The 18536-nt window shown below is 43.2% G+C and overlaps 1 protein-coding gene across 2 annotated transcripts in view; it reads right to left on the minus strand.

Annotated features, from left to right (window-relative positions):
- LOC117525718 (alpha-1,6-mannosylglycoprotein 6-beta-N-acetylglucosaminyltransferase B-like) overlaps positions 1 to 18536 on the minus strand; it is a 473200-nt gene that overhangs the window by 113441 nt on the left and 341223 nt on the right. For both annotated transcript variants that reach the window (XM_034187646.1, XM_034187647.1), the window contains exon 9: positions 6668 to 6799. In XM_034187646.1, the coding sequence (XP_034043537.1) occupies positions 6668 to 6799 (132 nt within the window). The remainder of the gene's footprint in view (positions 1 to 6667; positions 6800 to 18536) is intronic.

The raw sequence follows: 18536 nt of genomic DNA on the forward strand, positions 1-18536 counted from the left end.
GGCGGCCCACTTTGTGGCCCTCCCGAAGCTCCCGACGGCCCAGGAGACGGCAGACCTCCTGGTCCACCACGTCATGCGGCTGCATGGGATACCATCGGACATTGTATCAGATCGTGGTCCCCAGTTCTCTTCGCAGGTTTGGAGGAGTTTCTGTAAGGAGCTGGGGGCCACCGTGAGTCTCTCGTCCGGGTACCACCCCCAGACAAACGGCCAGGCAGAGCGGGCTAACCAGGAGTTGGAACAGGCCCTTCGCTGCGTCACCTCCGCGCACCCGGCGGCCTGGAGTCACCGTCTGGCCTGGATCGAGTATGCCCATAACAGCCAAGTCTCGTCTGCTACCGGCCTCTCCCCTTTTGAGGCAAGTATGGGGTACCAGCCCCCATTGTTCCTGCTGGTGGAGGGAGAGGTCGGTGTGCCCTCGGTCCAGGCCCACCTCAGGAGGTGCCGCCGGGTGTGGCGGACCGCCCGCTCTGCCATGTTAAAGGCCCGGACGAGGGCCAAGACCCATGCGGACCGCCGGCGTTCCCCGGCCCCCACATACCAGCCCGGGCAGGAGGTGTGGCTCTCGACGAAGGACATTTCTCTCTGTGTGGACTCCCCAAAATTAAAGGACAGATTCATAGGACCCTTCAAGATCCTCAAAATCATCAACCCTGCCGCAGTGAAGCTCCAACTCCCAGCTTCACTGCAGATCCACCCTGTGTTCCACGTGTCCTGCCTCAAACCGCACCACACCTCGCCCCTCTGTGCTCCGGGACCTACACCGCCTCCTGCCCGGCTCATTGACGGGGAGCCTGCTTGGACAGTCCGCAGGCTCCTGGACGTCCGTCGTAAGGGCCGGGGGTTCCAATATCTGGTGGACTGGGAGGGGTATAGACCTGAAGAACGCTCCTGGGTGAAGAGGAGCTTCATCCTGGACCTGGCCCTCCTGGCCGAGTTTTACAAGAGACACCCGGACAAGCCTGGTCGGATGCCAGGAGGCGCCCGTTGAGGGGGGGGGGGGGTCCTGTTATGTGGGCCGCTGAAGAGGAGGTACTGCTGGCCCACCACCACCAGAGGGCGCCCTGCTTGGAGTGCGGGCTCCAAGCACGAGAGGGCGCCCGACCCAGAAGAAGTGACAGCTGTCACTCATCCTCAGCTCCAGCTGTCACTCATTCCTCATCATCACCATCACCATAAAGGCCGGACTGCAACTCCACCTCCTCGCCGAGAAATCAACTACCGACGAGGTAATTTCTCTGCTGACTCAGAACGTTGAGTGATAATCTGAACTTCTTTTGCAGCCGTTATCCTGTGGTGTTCTGCCTTATCTGTGGGATTGGCGTTTGGTGTGACAGCGACGGCTTCGCCTCACACCCCAAACCAAGATAAGTGGTTAAACAGGAGCTGCATGAGTGTGTGATTGGAGGTGGAGGTGCTCCCTCCTAACTGAGTGCAGACTGTGGATTACTGAGTGTGCGGATTCACACTCATTCATCTTGTCTTTGTTTTCTGCCAGCAGTACCAGGATCGACAGTCGAAGACAGAGGCCACCTGGGGACTCGGGACTTGGCGGCTCCGGTGTTCTTCAGACCGTTGGTGGTAGAAGCCGTGTGGGACGCGGCTCCTCTCTCGTTGGGGGTCTTCTATCTTCGAGCCTGCCCACACGTCACCTGGTGTTAATTGACTTTACAAATTTTGTGTGTTTAGTTGTGTGTTGTCACAACATTAAATTGTTACTTATTGGCTTATTCATTGTCCGTTCCTTTGCGCCCCCTGTTGTGGGTCCGTGCTACGACACCTTCCCAACATTAATTAACTAAAGTAATTAATTTTAAAACAAACGGATATGGCATGTGTCTGTGTTCAAGCGATTTGATAGGTTGAGGGTTGTGCTTGTCAGTGCGGCAGAGGGCAAAGATCCTGAGTCCAGCGATTATGGCAAGGTGGACGAATTAAAGTATGCTCAATTTATTCAAGCAGTGTCAGAGCTGGAGTTCCTGGGATTCGTCAAGTCCACCAAGCAAAAGGCAGATCATGCAGCACGACTCACTTGGAGAGGGTGTTAATGCTGCGTATACACATGACGACATGTCACGAATGTCACGAAGTACACATTCTTGGCCGCTGATCACGAATGTGATGATTCGGGGCAGAGGAGTCAGGTGTCCTCAGGAACTGCTGCAACCTGTTACCACACGTTACGATTAATGGCACGTGTTGCTGGAGAATTATCGGGAACCATTATGCACGGTCAAGAATAGTGTTCCGTGTTGTTGCGAGCTATTGCGCATGACAGCACATCATTAAGTTCTGTCACATTGTGAATGAGGTGAATTGTCTCCACACACACACCCGTATTCATCCAACCAAATTCAGATCGCTCCAGTTTTTCAGAAGAACTTTGTGACTGCATGGGTAGTTGAGCTCTGTGCCATGGAGTGGTGCACATGCCCAATTGCGCTGTGTTTGACCTTGTGATGGAGGGCTGTATGTGGGGTTAATCTACTGTGTCGTGTCGTTTCTCAGATCAGTTGTTGGTTTGGTTTTGTGGTATGCAGGAGATCACTTGACCGAGGGTCTATACGTTCAAATAATAATTAAAAAAATACTGTCATCACTCTTTACTCTTACTCAGTCAGTCTCTTACAAAGGTGTAGCCTAAATACATGAGCTTTCCAGGAGCACACCCAATTCATTACACACGTTCAGAGGCACGACCCCTCCGGTGCGCACTTTTTTTTGTGGGGGGGGGGGACCCCGCCCCCTGTGATAAACTCATCGCCCCCTTAATATTTTTTTTCTGGCGCCGGGCTTGTTTGCCAACCTTGTTAATCATGACGGACAAGCGAGGGGCTGTGGTTCTTGATGCTGCTGTCTTGCCAATTTTCTGGTAGATCAGGGCAGCACATAAGCCAAAAAGTACCAGCCCTGCTAAAATGAGACCAAAAATGAATAAATCCTCGACGTCCTCAACGGAGAAAGGCACCAAGCATGCAACACGCCAAGACCCCCAGGAATCGAGGACATAGCCCGCAGGATACATTCCATCTGGGCAGGTAGGATCCCCCGGTCCTGACCTTCTTGTAGAAAAAATGGTGTCAATAGCGTTCAGAGACCAGCTGATCAGTTCCATGGTTAATCCAATAGTAGTCCAATAGATCCACAGGAATTCACAGTCTGGTGAAGTAGGAACTTGAAGGTCAAAGGCAGAGAACAGAGATAAGGGAGAGTGGAGGAGATGCGACCGCCCTCGTCAGAGTCCCAGGGTGTTTATCACGACAAAGCATTCAGGCAGTAAAATTGAAGTCACTACTTTACAGAATACAGATCGAACACAAAAGACTAATCATTTTCTAACCTTTTTTCAGCAGTTTTATTCATGTCCACAAATCATTAATATTACATACCTCTACTGACCTCTATTGACCTCTACTGGTGGTTGGCTCTCACTGCGGTATTGTATCACTTCCTGTTCCGGAGCACAGCAGTGTTTTTCTGTATCTGTTAGCTGTTTAATCTGTGTAGTTAGATTGATTTAGATAACTAGATAACAATTTATTTCACAGTGTAATCTTCACGTTCCTTAACTAAAACACTCTCTCTACTTGAATCGATGTGTGACTCTGCAAAAACAATGTCGGACTCTGTCGTTTTCTCTGGGCCCCTCCCCAATCGGACCGGGAGTGACATGTTTAGCCCCATGTTCTCCTTGAATTGCTGGCTGTCTGAGTGGTGTCCAAAAATGAGGTGGGCTTCATACATAATTTCCCTGATCTCTAGTAATACTGTGAAAAATCTTGGAGTCATTTTTGATCAGGATATGTCATTCAAAGCGCATATTAAACAAATATGTAGGACTGCCTTTTTGCATTTACGCAATATCTCTAAAATCAGAAAGGTCTTGTCTCAGAGTGATGCTGAAAAACTAATTCATGCATTTATTTCCTCTAGGCTGGACTATTGTAATTCATTATTATCAGGTTGTCCTAAAAGTTCCCTAAAAAGCCTTCAGTTGGTTCAGAATGCTGCAGCTAGAGTACTGACGGGGACTAGCAGGAGAGAGCATATCTCACCCGTGTTGGCCTCTCTTCATTGGCTTCCTGTTAATTCTAGAATAGAATTTAAAATTCTTCTTCTTACTTATAAGGTTTTGAATAATCAGGTCCCATCTTATCTTAGGGACCTCGTAGTACCATATTACCCCATTAGAGCGCTTCGCTCTCAGACTGCGGGCTTACTTGTAGTTCCTAAGGCTTATAGTTAGGGCTGGATCGGGTGACCCTGGACCATCCCTTGGTTATGCTGCTATAGACGTAGACTGCTGGGGGGTTCCCATGATGCACTGTTTCTTTCTCTTTTTACAATTTCATTGTAATTCCCTAAAAGCCTTCAGTTAATTCAAAATGCTGCAGCTAGAATACTGATGGGGACTAGAAGGAGAGACCATATCTCACCCATATTGGCCTCTCTTCATTGGCTCCCTGTTAATTCCAGAATAGAATTTAAAATTCTTATTATTACTTATAAGGTTTTGAATAATCAGGTCCCATCTTATCTTAGGGACCTCTTACTACCATATCACCCCAATAGAGCGCTTCGCTCTCAGACTGCAGGCTTACTTGTAGTTCCTAGGATTTGTAAGAGTAGAATGGGAGGCAGAGCCTTCAGCTTTCAGGCTCCTCTCCTGTGGAACCAGCTCACAATTCGGATTAGGGAGACAGACACCCTCTCTACTTTTAAGATTAAGCTTAAAACTTTCCTTTTTGCTAAAGCTTATAGTTAGGGTTGGATCAGGTGACCCTGAACCATCCCTTAGTTATGCTGCTATAGACTTAGACTGCTGGGGGGTTCCCATGATGCATTGAGTGTTTCTTTTTATTCACCTCTTTTTGCTCTGTATGCACCACTCTGCATTTAATCATTAGTGATTGATCTCTGCTCTCTTCCACAGCATGTCTTTTTCCTGATTCTCTCCCTCAGCCCCAACCAGTCCCAGCAGAAGACTGCCCCTCCCTGAGCCTGGTTCTACTGGAGGTTTCTTCCTGTTAAAAGGGAGTTTTTCCTTCCCACTGTCACCAAGTGCTTGCTCATAGGGGGTCGTTTTGACCGTTGGGGTTTTTCTGTAATTATTGTATGGCTTTTGCCTTACAATATAGAGCGCCTTGGGGCAACTGTTTGTTGTAATTTGGCGCTATATAAATAAAATTGATTTGATTTGATTTATGAAAGCTCACTCCACAATCTTTGTCAGCTTGTTGCTGCACCCAAAAGTTGTACAAAATGGTATTTTCAGATCACTTTAACCCAAGTTTAAGTCAACGCATCATCAATTTGTATTTAATCTAATGCCTGATGACGCATGTTGTGATAATCAGCTCCCAATTCAGATCAGGGAGACAGACACCCTCTCTACTTTTAAGATTAGGCTTAAAACTTTCCTTTTTGCTAAAGCTTATAGTTAGGGCTGGATCAGGTGACCCTGAACCATCCCGTAGTTATGCTGCTATAGACGTAGACTGCTGGGGGGTTCCCATGATGCACTGTTTCTTTCTCTTTTTGCTCTGTATGCACCACTCTGCATTTAATCATTAGTGATCGATCTCTGCTCCCCTCCACAGCATGTCTTTTTCCTGGTTCTCTCCCTCAGCCCCAACCAGTCCCAGCAGAAGACTGCCCCTCCCTGAGCCTGGTTCTACTGGAGGTTTCTTCCTGTTAAAAGGGAGTTTTTCCTTCCCACTGTAGCCAAGTGCTTGCTCACAGGGGGTCGTTTTGACCGTTGGGGTTTTACATAATTATTGTATGGCCTTGCCTTACAATATAAAGCGCCTTGGGGCAACTGTTTGTTGTGATTTGGCGCTATATAAAAAAATTGATTGATTGATTGATTGATTGATGATTCATTTTAAGGATATCTAAATAGAAATGGCCCTTTGGTGGCCATTTTGGCAGCCATATTGAATTTAAAACTTTTAAATGAAATAATTTCAACACAAATGTAGTTATTGTAACCTAAAACATAATTATTATGACACATTTTTGAAAATGTAATAGTTTATATGTTATTTTAGTGTTTTTATTTAAAAAAAATAATTTGGAAGCCATCTTGAATATCTGGCCTAAGGCAAGATTTATTTTTCATAACATCTGGAAGGGGGTGGTCCTTGTTCAAGTGTTATGTGTCCATATATCAGTCCTCATTTGTCTCTGATGTTGCGCTACATGCGATATTCATCACTTAGCTTTTGTGCAGAATAACGGTCCATTAAAGGAGCTGCAGACAGTTTGTACCTGACCGTCTGCTTGTCTGCATTGGTTTGAAGTTGCCTGTATGTGATATTAAGCAGGGCATGTTTTTTTGGCACATTCTGCATTTTAGCTGGATGGAGATGGATGGAAGAGGCTGAAAGAAACAGTACGTCCCTACCTTGTGCCAACTTTAACAAGCTGAATGAGTTACAGTCAGTCATCTGGGCGGAGGCGTGCAACTCATCATGGCAATCATTAATCCATAAACATGCTCAATAAACCGAGTTGCCTGGTTGTGAAACTCCTGGCACATGCAAGTGCAAATAAAAATAATGTACACACAGATAAAGCAGAACACCGAGCAATGAACTGAAGTCAGTAAAACTGGATACATAATTACAGCTGACCAGCCATCCAAACACTGTGCACATCCACTAACTTGTGTTTCTTGAGTGAGAGCCCCATGTGTTGCTTCATCTGCTGCAGACCGTGGTAGTCGGTGTAGATGAGGTCAAAGGGCAGGGGGCCAGTCAGTGGGCAGCTTCCTCTTCCAGGTGGCACACCAAGGAACCTGTAGTGTAAATGTGTAAAAGTATTTATACAAACATGGTATATGCAACACAGAAAGAGACAAACAGGGAAGAGGTACAGTGACAACAGGAGAACTGAGATCCAAGTCAAAAACTATGATATCTGACCCAGATATGGAAATGTGACTTCTTCCTGGTCACACACTCACAAAACATTCTTAACACGAGGGTTTGTGGGTCTGTGCTTATCCTTGGATTGTGAAGGGTGACACAGAATCCTTGGATGGGGTGCTAGGTCATTGTAGGTTAATCCCCCAACCAAAGCTGGTACCCAGTTATACAGTGCCCTCCAACAGTACTGGAACACTTGCTATTTCAGACATTTTAATTTGTTTACACATTTCAAATATTTGAAATGGTGTAATTTTAGGAATTTTTATTATATTTATTTACAAAAAATAAAAATTTCTAAAATGATCTTCCTTAAATTGAAACTGAAAGCAAATCTGAACAACTTGATAAAAAAATAATTAAATATGTAAAAGCCAAAATGATGGGTTGCATTAGTAATGGAAGACTTTGGTATAATACCTGTAAATAATCAGTTTTATTGCTAGTTTTCTTCAGACAAGTCAGGGGATGGATACATGACAATATGAACATTTCCAAGTCACTGAATATGTCTTGGACTTTATTTGCCACCCCCACACCTCGTGTGCCAGTGTCAACGACCGAACGGTCCCCCCTAAGAATCAGTCCACCATGCCTTCACTGCGCATGTGTCATTTCGGAATGTCAGCAGCATCATTTCTGAGCATCAGCAGCGATTCACTGATTATCGCCTCGTTTCTGCTTCAAACTGCACTCCAGTTATCATCTATCTCTGCGACAGATATCTGAAGCTTTTGTACAACAATCATTTCAGAATCAGAATCAAAATCGCCTTTATTGTCATTGTAATTTGTATTACAACGAGATTTGAGTGCAACCCCAAAAGGTGCTTTCCGTGGTGCGAGTAATTTTTAGCCAAATAAAAGATAGTGAAATTTAACAGTAAATTATTCAGAGTATATGTACAACTAATATAAATATAAGGTAAAATAAAATAAAATGAAATGTGGACTAAGTAATGTAAAATGTGAAATATATATAACTGTGGAATCATATTGCATGGGAATATTCCACATGGTTTACAGATATTGCACAAGAAACGTGGAGGTGCGGATTAGAGTGATTTGTTATTGTTCAGTGCAGTGATCGCTCTGGGGAGAAAGCTGTCCCTGATTCAGCATTATTTCATCATAAAAAACAGGGGACCAATCAGAGCGCCACAGCAGCACATTTGAGTCTGGCGTGCTGCTGCTGCACCTACATCATTTCAGAGCATCAGTAGCGTTTCACAGATTATCGCCTCATTCTACTTAATCTTGTTTCTGTTTAAAACTGAATTTAGAATGATTAAAGAGGTTTTAATTTCTCATCTGATGGTTAATAATCGCATTATTCCCTTTGATCACGTTGGTTGTAGTCAGACACAGAGTCAGACTCAGACGTATAAGCAGTGAAGGCAGGGCAGACCAATTTTTTAGAGGGGACCGTTTAGTCTGAGACACCAACATTGTGGGGTTTTGTGCTGTGTTGTTTTCGTTCTTTGTCTTTTTATATTTTATTCTGTTTTTTATTTTTCATGTGGGGAAGGTTTATGTCCGCATTCGACCTGCACTCTGGATAGTCAACCTGGATTCGAGTGCTGCTGCACTCCGAATTGCGCGAATCATTCAAACCGGCTTCGTACCACATTAAGGGTACTCCTACGGCATTCATACACGGCTGTAGGAATGTCTGTCCCGTACGAATGCAGCTCAAATTCTGTTTGTTTTTCCAATTTATGTGGTTCGTATGGCATCCGTGTTCAAGTGTGATAGGGCCCTGAAAGATGTATGTTGAGACAATTTATAGTTGGATGAAATTTTGCTTCCTGTGAAGACACAACAGCTATCAATTTAACTTATAATAAAGCACCATATTCAGCTTTTTGCAAAGCAGTTGTTGATTTCTACTGAGTCACAAGTTTTAAATTCTGTTCTCATTTGTCTTTCTGTCTGTAAAGATACAAAACACAACTTAACCCTCATGCGACCGAGCTATTTTAGTGACTAATATGACCATGTGGGGCCATTTATGACCTCAATGACTTTATATTGTTCACTTCCTGTTCCGGAGCACAGCGGTGTTTTTCTGTATCTGTTAGCGGTTTAATCTGCGCAGTTAGATTGATCTAGTTATCTAGATTACGATTTGTTTCCCAGTGTAATCTTTACGTGCTTTAACTAAAGCACTCCTTCTGCTGAATCACCTCTAAATTATTTACACATTATTCACTTTGCGTGTTTTTAGGAATCCGCTAGGTTAGCGTAGCTACTAGCTCTTAGCCGATTTAGCATGGCGGCTTCTCCTGTCTCTCCCGCACTTTTCTGCTCTGGGTGTGAAATGTTTAGTTATTCCTCGGCCTCCTTTAGCAGTAACGGTACTTGTAATAAGTGTAGCTTATTCGTAGCTTTGGAGGCCAGGCTGTGCGAATTGGAGACTCGGCTTCGCACCGTGGAAAATTCTACAGCTAGCCAGGCCCCTGTAGTCGGTGCGGACCAAGGTAGCTTAGCCGCCGTTAGTTCCCCCCTGGCAGATCCCGAGCAGTCGGGAAAGCAGGCTGACTGGGTGACTGTGAGGAGGAAGCGTAGCCCTAAACAGAAGCCCCGTGTACACCGCCAACCCGTTCACATCTCTAACCGTTTTTCCCCACTCGACGACACACCCGCCGAGGATCAAACTCTGGTTATTGGCGACTCTGTTTTGAGAAATGTGAAGTTAGCGACACCAGCAACCATAGTCAATTGTCTTCCGGGGGCCAGAGCAGGCGACATTGAAGGAAATTTGAAACTGCTGGCTAAGGCTTATAGTTAGGGCTGGATCAGGTGACCCTAAACCATCCCTTAGTTATGCTGCTATAGACGTAGACTGCTGGGGGGTTCCCATGATGCACTGTTTCTTTCTCTTTTTGCTCTGTATGCACCACTCTGCATTTAATCATTAGTGATCGATCTCTGCTCCCCTCCACAGCATGTCTTTTTCCTGGTTCTCTCCCTCAGCCCCAACCAGTCCCAGCAGAAGACTGCCCCTCCCTGAGCCTGGTTCTGCTGGAGGTTTCTTCCTGTTAAAAGGGAGTTTTTCCTTCCCACTGTAGCCAAGTTCTTGCTCACAGGGGGTCGTTTTGACCGTTGGGGTTTTACATAATTATTGTATGGCCTTGCCTTACAATATAAAGCGCCTTGGGGCAACTGTTTGTTGTGATTTGGCGCTATATAAAAAAATTGATTGATTGATTGATTGATTGATATTGGAATACATCTATTTTAATGATTGTTTTAGCATTGTTCAAATTTAGTACACTCACTAATATAGTTGTCCATCTAATGTACTAATGTATGGAATTTGATATTTATTTTACCAAAAAGTAGGCAAAAAACACACACCGATTACCTTGTCTGTTACATCATGCAACAAACCTCTATTCCTTTGCATTTCTTTGCATTTTATGTCTTTGCATCAAAAATGAAAGCAAAACATCACAAACTAGAAGCACTCGGAGAGTGCAAAATTCCGCCAAGGCCATAGGGTCACTGACATCACATGGAATACCCTTTGGCAAAGAGACTTATTCCAAATCGGTTCACGCATCTACTGTCATGTTTCAGATTCAGTGGTTAACCCTCTGGGGTCCAAGGGCATTTTTTGGACAGTTCACTTGCCTGGCATAAATGTTTTATTATTGCTGTTAACAGCTCTCCCTGCATCCCACAATTAAGTTTTATGTCTCTTTTTTTCAGGACAACCTGTATTTTCAAATATATATATGCTATAGTTGTGTTTTATAAGTGTAATAAAGGTTTACAATCAGAAATAAGAAAGGAAAAAGTAAAGCGGCAATAATTTTCCACACAGTTATTCAAAACACACAGCAAACTATAATAAACTAGTAACACATCACTCCTAAAAACAATCTTTGGTGTGTCACATGAGGTGAATCTGCCCTACGATTGGATTTTGGAAACCATGTAATGGTGAACCAATTCCGATTGGACACTCACATTGCTCACGTCATCACACAGCTTCTATGAGGAGTACAAAGATGGTGGACGGTGGCTCGAAAGTCCGCGGAGTTAACTTTTCAGCAAAAAAAAAAAAAAGGAACTTTCTATCTCATATCATTAGAAAGTTATTTATAATTTAGTAAAGCTTGGTCTCAGCCGTCATATACGACGGCGTCGGCCCCAGAGGGTTAAACCCTTAGATCTTCAGCAAATGTATTTATAAAGAAAAACTGCATGAACTACACGTTTTTTTTATTTTCTAATAACAAGTTTATTCAACAAGGAGAAACAAATGCTAAATTATTGTTGTGTTGTAACTTAATTTTTGTTCAACCTTTGTGGCCCGTCTTCATGAAGTTAGATGCAAAAATGTTGAAATTGGCCCTGTCCTGCAATGATAAACAATCCTTAAAAAAAATTACTGGATCCAGATTGTGTTCTGGATCAACACCAAAATTTAATGATATCTAAGTTAGGCCAAGATACACCCCTGGTAAAAATTGTATTGAAATCCGTTGAGGATTTTTTGAGTAATCCTGCTAACAAACCAACCAACCAACCAACCAACCAACAAACAAACGGACGCGAACGAAAACATAACCTCCTTGGCAGAGGTAACAATAAAGTTTGGTTGAGTACAATATGTATTACAACATGGTAGGATGTTATAGCATCACAATATTCAATAACAATTCTATATCAGAATGGTCTGACATCTAAGAGGTCAAGTTTGGACATGTCCAGCTCTCCACAATTTCACTGATACTTACTGGACTGGTAAGCATTGAAAGCCGAGACAGACACGTCCAAACTTGTCCTCTGACACGCCGAAACGGAGGTGTTCCTTTGTCTTGCTTCCAAAGCGAATCGGTCGTGACGTGTGAAGCCTCCGCGCGACTTTCCATGACAAAATCTCTTGTTAAAAATAAAATCTGCCGGAAAATGGCTGATGTCCAGCTCTTGTGATAACCAGAGAAAGAGCACACGACGGGCTCGTATCCACAGAGCCATCAGCTTAGAAATGGTCCGGTGGCTTGTGCCGCGTCGTCGCGCTGAGCGTCCTTAAAGGGGTCCTTAAAGCTGTACTAACAGACCTTATTCTCTGTGAAGCCCGTAAAATTTTCACCGAAAGCCAGATAAATTTTTCGAATTGTTTCCAGGTGCCAGTCTCTAACAGCTTCTGAAAAAATTCTGATGGAAAAAAAACCCAAATCATTCCGCCATTTCCAGACAATGAAAATCCGACGACGGGGTGGGACCACTCCTTCCACAAGGCGTGCTCACAGGCGAATGACATCACCGACAGGCGTGGAAAAACTCATGCATGCGCACGAGGGTTCAAGCTTGTCTGACGTGAAAACACATGAATCAAATCCATATAGTTTAAAAAAAAAAATAAAACGGTACGATACTTTATGGACAGACCTCGTAGTTGCCACAGATTGGCCAATCCTTGCAAAATTCTATGAACATATGCAGGACAAATACATTGAGAAATTCATGGAAGGAAACCTTTTTTCATTTGAACTGCAAGAATAGTGAACAGACATATATGCCGTAAATGACCCCAACTGGTCACTTGAGGGTACACTGGAGCAAACAGAGAAGGTTCATTATGTCTCAAACCTGCCATTTAACAAAGTAAGTACTTATTAACTGTACTCAACAGATAAGACATCTGTGGTCTGATTTACCAAGATCACAGATAACAAGTGAAATATTGCGTGAGGACTTGCGTCTCTGAGATGTCAGTGTGTGAGTTTATTTGTGTGACATATCAATGACCGTCATAAGCATGACTCACGCCAAAATGTGCTTTGTGCTCAGAACAGAATAGTGCAGAACTGTGGTCTACCTGTTACACATGGAGACATTCATTCTTAAAACAACAACAAACAGCATGACGTAAACTGTTAACTCTTTAAATTCACCTTTTGTAAATCAGGCCCCGACGCTGTGAATTTACTTTCATTATTTACAGTAACTGAAGGAGCTGCACTGCTCTTTCCCAACACTAAATGGGTTCTGTTTGTTTTATTTGGTTTTGATGCTTCTCACATTCATGATTAACAACCACCTAGGCAGGCCATGCCCTATGTCTGCATCTCCTGGATTTTAACCATTTCTTAGGGTCTTCAACACTGAGCCACCTGTGTGCTGGATTACACTCTGAGAAAAAACCCTCATGACATAACTGCTTTTCCTTCGGAATTCTCCCTAACTAACCATCTTAGTTTTAGTCCATGACAGTTCCAAACCCACTCACTCATTTAGGTGATCTCAAGAAATTCCACTAACGAATTGTTCCTGAGAGTCTCTTCTTCTCTCGTAGCACACGCCTGGAGAAATTACCAGGAGAATGATACCAGAATAAATTAGGCACCAAATTGGCAACCGAAGCTGTGAATTAAAATAAAAATGGAAAATGTGTTTTCTGTTCCACCTACAAGGGTGCTATAGGTGGAATTATTTGAAAAAACAGTGAGTGCCACATTTCACAATCCAAGCAGCAGAAAAACTTAAATGAGCAGCTGCAGTCTGAAAGTCCAAAAAAAACTGCCAAGTTTGGAGTTTTAATTTATCAGCACATGATCCCTGAAGGATATGGCACAAAGAATCCACAAATTTGAGGATTTTAGAATCAAAGTTTTTCTTATTTTATTGTTTAAATAGTTGTCTCTAGTAGTGCAGCAAACCTGCACTACCAGACTGTGTGCAAATGCTGTGTTCAGCGGGCGCACATGCACCCATCAGTACTGAAACACAGACTGCAGCGCTGGCAGGATTTATGCACAGTCACATTTATTTTTCACACGACAAGAAACTTCCTCGACTGTGAGCAAAAAATGGTGAAGACTACCAAGCGGCTCATTAAAAAAAGACAACGCAACCAAACAAGATGATGTCAAAGTTCCAGTGCTGTTTACATCGTAACCCATTTCAAGACAATTTCTTATGACTGCTGAGGATCGAAATCACTGGACGACTCTGAAACTGCATTTTTATTAACTGCTGAATTTAAAAAAAGTGTTAAAAAAGCAATACTGATTTTGAACAAAGCGTTCACGGCAGCACCTAGGAGACATTAAATCATCATGCAATAAATAATAATAATAATAATAATAATAATAATAATAATAATAATAATAAACTACAATAAAAATAAAAGTGTCAGTCATCATCCACATGACATTGGAGTAGTGATGTGTGCACACTAGGCATGTGGAGATTAATCGATACGAATGTAGATGCAAATGTGCGTGATGCAAGTGCATCAATTCATTCAGTGTGCATCAGTTCAATTGATAGGTGAAATCGTGATGCATCGCTCGCTGTGTGGTGCATCCACCTCTGCACGCTCAGTGGCGTGTCCCCGAGCTTTGGAAGTCTGCTCCAGCGTCCGTCCTGCCTGCAACCTCAGAAGACTGACTGTGGGTCGGTCAGTAACTTTACCTTTTTCTTCTGGTTAATGCAAATCTGTACGCATGCCTATGATGTTGTGGAAAATCTGTTGAAGGCACAATGTCAGAATCTGAGACATTTTTCATGTATGCTCCTTACAAAGCTAAACTTGCAATTTGTTTTATGAGGAACTGCAAACGTATTTCTGTCTACGGGTCCTCTCTGGAGAGTAATTGTTGTCTTGTTGATATTAACTTTTGGTTAGTCCCTGTTTTGGTTCCCAACTTGGTTTTTCTGTCCAGATGCTGTTGGAATTTTTCTGGGCAAGTCCGTTATTTTTCACGTTTGGGAAAACGTGGCTCCTATGTTTACCTTGTTGGCTAATAGGATTTCTTTTTTGAGGCCAGGTAACAAATCATGTGCTTGGGGGCTTTACTTGCTATGTTTGTGGATTAAGCATCTAAGTGCTTCATGTAAAATTCTCCTGAAATTGATGATTACCTTGTGCTTATTGTTGAAATACATTCGTCCATTCTTCGGGTCCTCTCCAGATACTAATCGTCAGGGTGTGGGATTTAACTCCACCAATTCAGCTGCAGAGTCCTTTCCTTGGTTCCCAACTCATTTTTTCTGTTCTGATCATGTTTTGGATTTCTCTCGAAAAATCTGTTTTTTTTGTTTTTTTTTTGAAGGAAAAGATTTTCAAGAGTAGCTCAATCTCTGCTGGGGTTCCTTTTCTTTGGCTGGGTACAGTGTCATGGACCAACTTAGGGTTTTGGATAGGGCACCTGTATGTCACATGGAAACACTTTTTTCTGTATACCTTAATTCTCTAGCTAACTCTGTTAAACCCCTACCTAGTACGTTGCATCTCTTGGTACCCAAACTCATTGGACTGGATGAATTTCTGGCATTGGTTTATGAAATCTGATTGGGGTTTTTCCTCCTCATAGGTTGTCTGCGATATTCTGGGCTCTGCTGCTTTGTCTGGTTCTATGGACTCCCTGTTGGTTAATCCTCCCCTTTAAGTGGCGGGGTCTTCCCTTATGTGGTCCCAGGTGTATCGGCCTTAACTCAGTCCCACAGGGCTCCGCTGACTCCACCCTGAAGTCCAGTCACCCCAAGCCCGTCAGGTGCTTTGATAGGCCTCATGGCCGCCCTCCTGCTGTTGTTGCCTGTCCTGTTTTCCACCCTGTTTATCACCCATCCGGGCCTGTGTCTTCGAGTTTCCAGAGTATTGTTGTTGGGCTCCGCCATACAGTTGTCCGGATCATTAACAGTTTTTGTGGTTTTCTGCCGGTTTTTCATGGCCTTGTGGCCCACCTCCAGAACCCCACCTGCCCACCCGTTGTCGGGTGCGGGGTTATGGGGGAGGGGGTTGTTTTAGCAGTCTTCGGGGGTCAGCTGCCTTGGAGGGGGATTCTGTCATGCTCGGCCCTGATTGGGGTTATGGTTTAATTTTTTCCCCTTTCTTTGATCCACCTTCTGCCCCAGTTCTGTTTTATTAGTTATTTATCATGTGTTTATTCTCTGTTCTATTTTTCTTTGTCACCTTGTTTGTTTGTTACTTTTCATTCTTTAACTATTGTCCAGTTCCTTTCTAGTTCTGCCAGATTGTGTTTTCATTGTTTATTATTCAGTTGTCATCTGTTATTTTTTGCTGTTCTCATTTCTGTTTTCTGCTGTTCTTTAATATTGGATTTTGCTTTCGGTTTATTATGTAGTCTTTGCTTGTTGATTTTATTATCCAGTTTTATTTTTGTAGTTCTCAGTCATTTGTCAGTTCCAGTTTAGTTTTGTCTTTGTGTTTACGTTCTTATTTTTCCCTGATAAGTTTGTCATGTTCTTGTCCGGTTTAGTGTTACATTTTATTCTGTATTCTGTTTAGCCTGGTTCATAGTTCCCTGTTTCACTCCACACCCTGCACCTGCCATTATGTCTTCATCCCTCGCGCATCTCTGTTTGTATTGTCACGTCATTTCAGCTCTGTGCCCTCCTCCCACACTTTGATCCAGTCTGCTTTGTGTTTTCATTTACTCCTGCTCTTGCACCAGCACACGTGTCTTTGTCTATTACATCACTCCACTTTGCGCACTCTCTTTCTAACTATCTTGCCCTATTCATACTCTTTGTTCACCAGCCATGCGCCCCTTTCTCGTTCCTTCTCCTCAAGTGCACCTTGTTAACACTTGCTAATTTAATCTCCTAACAGCCATAACACCTTTGCCAGCTTGTTGTTGCTCTTAGCACACATTCCAGCCTTCTTATATTCAGTCCTGATTTGTCTTGCCATGTACCAGTGTCTTGCTCCATGTTTCCCGACTGCGCCTTTTGCCTCAGCCCTGATGTCAGTGTTTGCTTGTGCCTCAGACCCCTGCCTGGATATGACTGCGTTTCTGCCTTGCCCTGTCTGTACCTCTGCTCCACTGCCTGACAACCTGTGTACCGAACCTCAGCCTGGAATAAACATGACAACTACTTTTGCTCCAAAGCCTGGTCTGGGAGTTTGTATTGTGGGTCCACCCTCTCCGGGTGCCGGGCTGCTGCCCGGCCTGACAACCATCACTCATACCATTGGATTACAAATAATTTACTGATTGATAAAAGCTTTACATCTGCTCTCTAACCCTTTTGGTTGTGTAATAATCTTAGACAATGTCTAGTCATTAAAGAGTTGGGCTTGAGACCAGAGGATCCTCGGTTCAAATCCCAGCTTTACTGGAAAATCACTAAGGGCCCTTGGGCAAAGTCCTTAATCCCCTATAGTTGCTTCCGGTGTGTAGTGAGCACCTTGTATGGCAGCACCGTCACATCGGGGTGAATGTGAGACATTATTTGTAAAGCGCTTTGAGCATCTGATGCAGATAGAAAAGCGCTATATAAATGCAGCCCATTTGCCATTTATCTGGAGAAGCTCACCCAACAAATATTCCTACCAATTTTGGCAAAACTCTGCTCACCCATTTCAGTTATTTTGTACAAAGGCACACAGACACATATGAATGACAAATGACAACCATACCTGATGCTACCATCTGGCAGAAGGACATTAATAATGATAATTCATTAATTCATTCTCTAAACTTGCTTATGATGGCCACGAGTCATGGGGGGGGGGGGGGGGGGGGGTATCTCAGCAGTCATTGAGCGAAAGGCGGGATACACCCTGGAGAAAACACACATATAAACAGACCAAAAATAAAAAAGAGATAGAGAACAATTTTGGCAACTGATGTGTTGAGCTTTTGAGTATGGACTTTATATAATTTATTGTTGTCCACATCTGTCTGTTCTGACATCTGTCTTTTGGGTCTACATGAATTAACAAATACCTAAAACAAACCAAAACAAATGTACTGAAGAATGCTGATTCCTCTCATCATTCCTTATATGACTTCATTTTGGCTTATCGATTGACTGTGGACATCTGTGTTTCCATGCCTACAGAGCCTAATATTGGATATCTGACCTGTGCTCGGTCTGGTAGTTCTCACTTACCTCATTTCTGTGACAAATGAAGCTAATGGAGTCTGTAATGGAAGTTTCACCACCAGTGAATACATCCGGTTATGGGCCTTTTATGCTCATGTCGATTTGGCTGAGCATCGTATCCAAAGGGTTATTTGACAGTGTTGCAAGGCTGCATTTATGGTACTCTGGTGACAACTTTGAAATATCATCTGAAAGTATTGCAAGTACTGTGATGAAAGGGTTGATGCAGTGATTGCAATGGACAGAAAAACATATGGGTACCAAACATAGATTTCGAAACAACATACATACAACATTCTGTACCAACTTAGCTTCTCACACAGATACTAATCTAAAATTAACATGTACAGAACCAATACAGACTTGATACAGCGATCTCATCAGCTATTTACACATTCTGACAGGCTGGATTTCTACAGCAAAGAATGTAAAAAAAAACATGTCTATAAGGCGGAAAAAGCCCACCTATAAAAATGCAATAATCAGCTCTAATTTACTCACATTAAGGAGCAAAGCCCACTACTACCTTCATATCACACATATTTATTCACAAATATAATTAAATCTACGCAAAACTAGAACAATAACAAGCAGAAACAACTGCGGTACTTGAACAGAACTGAAAAGAAGTCAGATGAACATAAACACAGGGTCAAATTGCGGGAAAGATGTTACTAAGGAGATTAATGATATATTAGAGGGTATGGAAGATCCAGTCAAGTCTAGGAGCGTGTGC

Source organism: Thalassophryne amazonica, chromosome 15 (assembly GCF_902500255.1).
Source record: "Thalassophryne amazonica chromosome 15, fThaAma1.1, whole genome shotgun sequence".
Lineage (NCBI taxonomy): Eukaryota > Metazoa > Chordata > Actinopteri > Batrachoidiformes > Batrachoididae > Thalassophryne > Thalassophryne amazonica.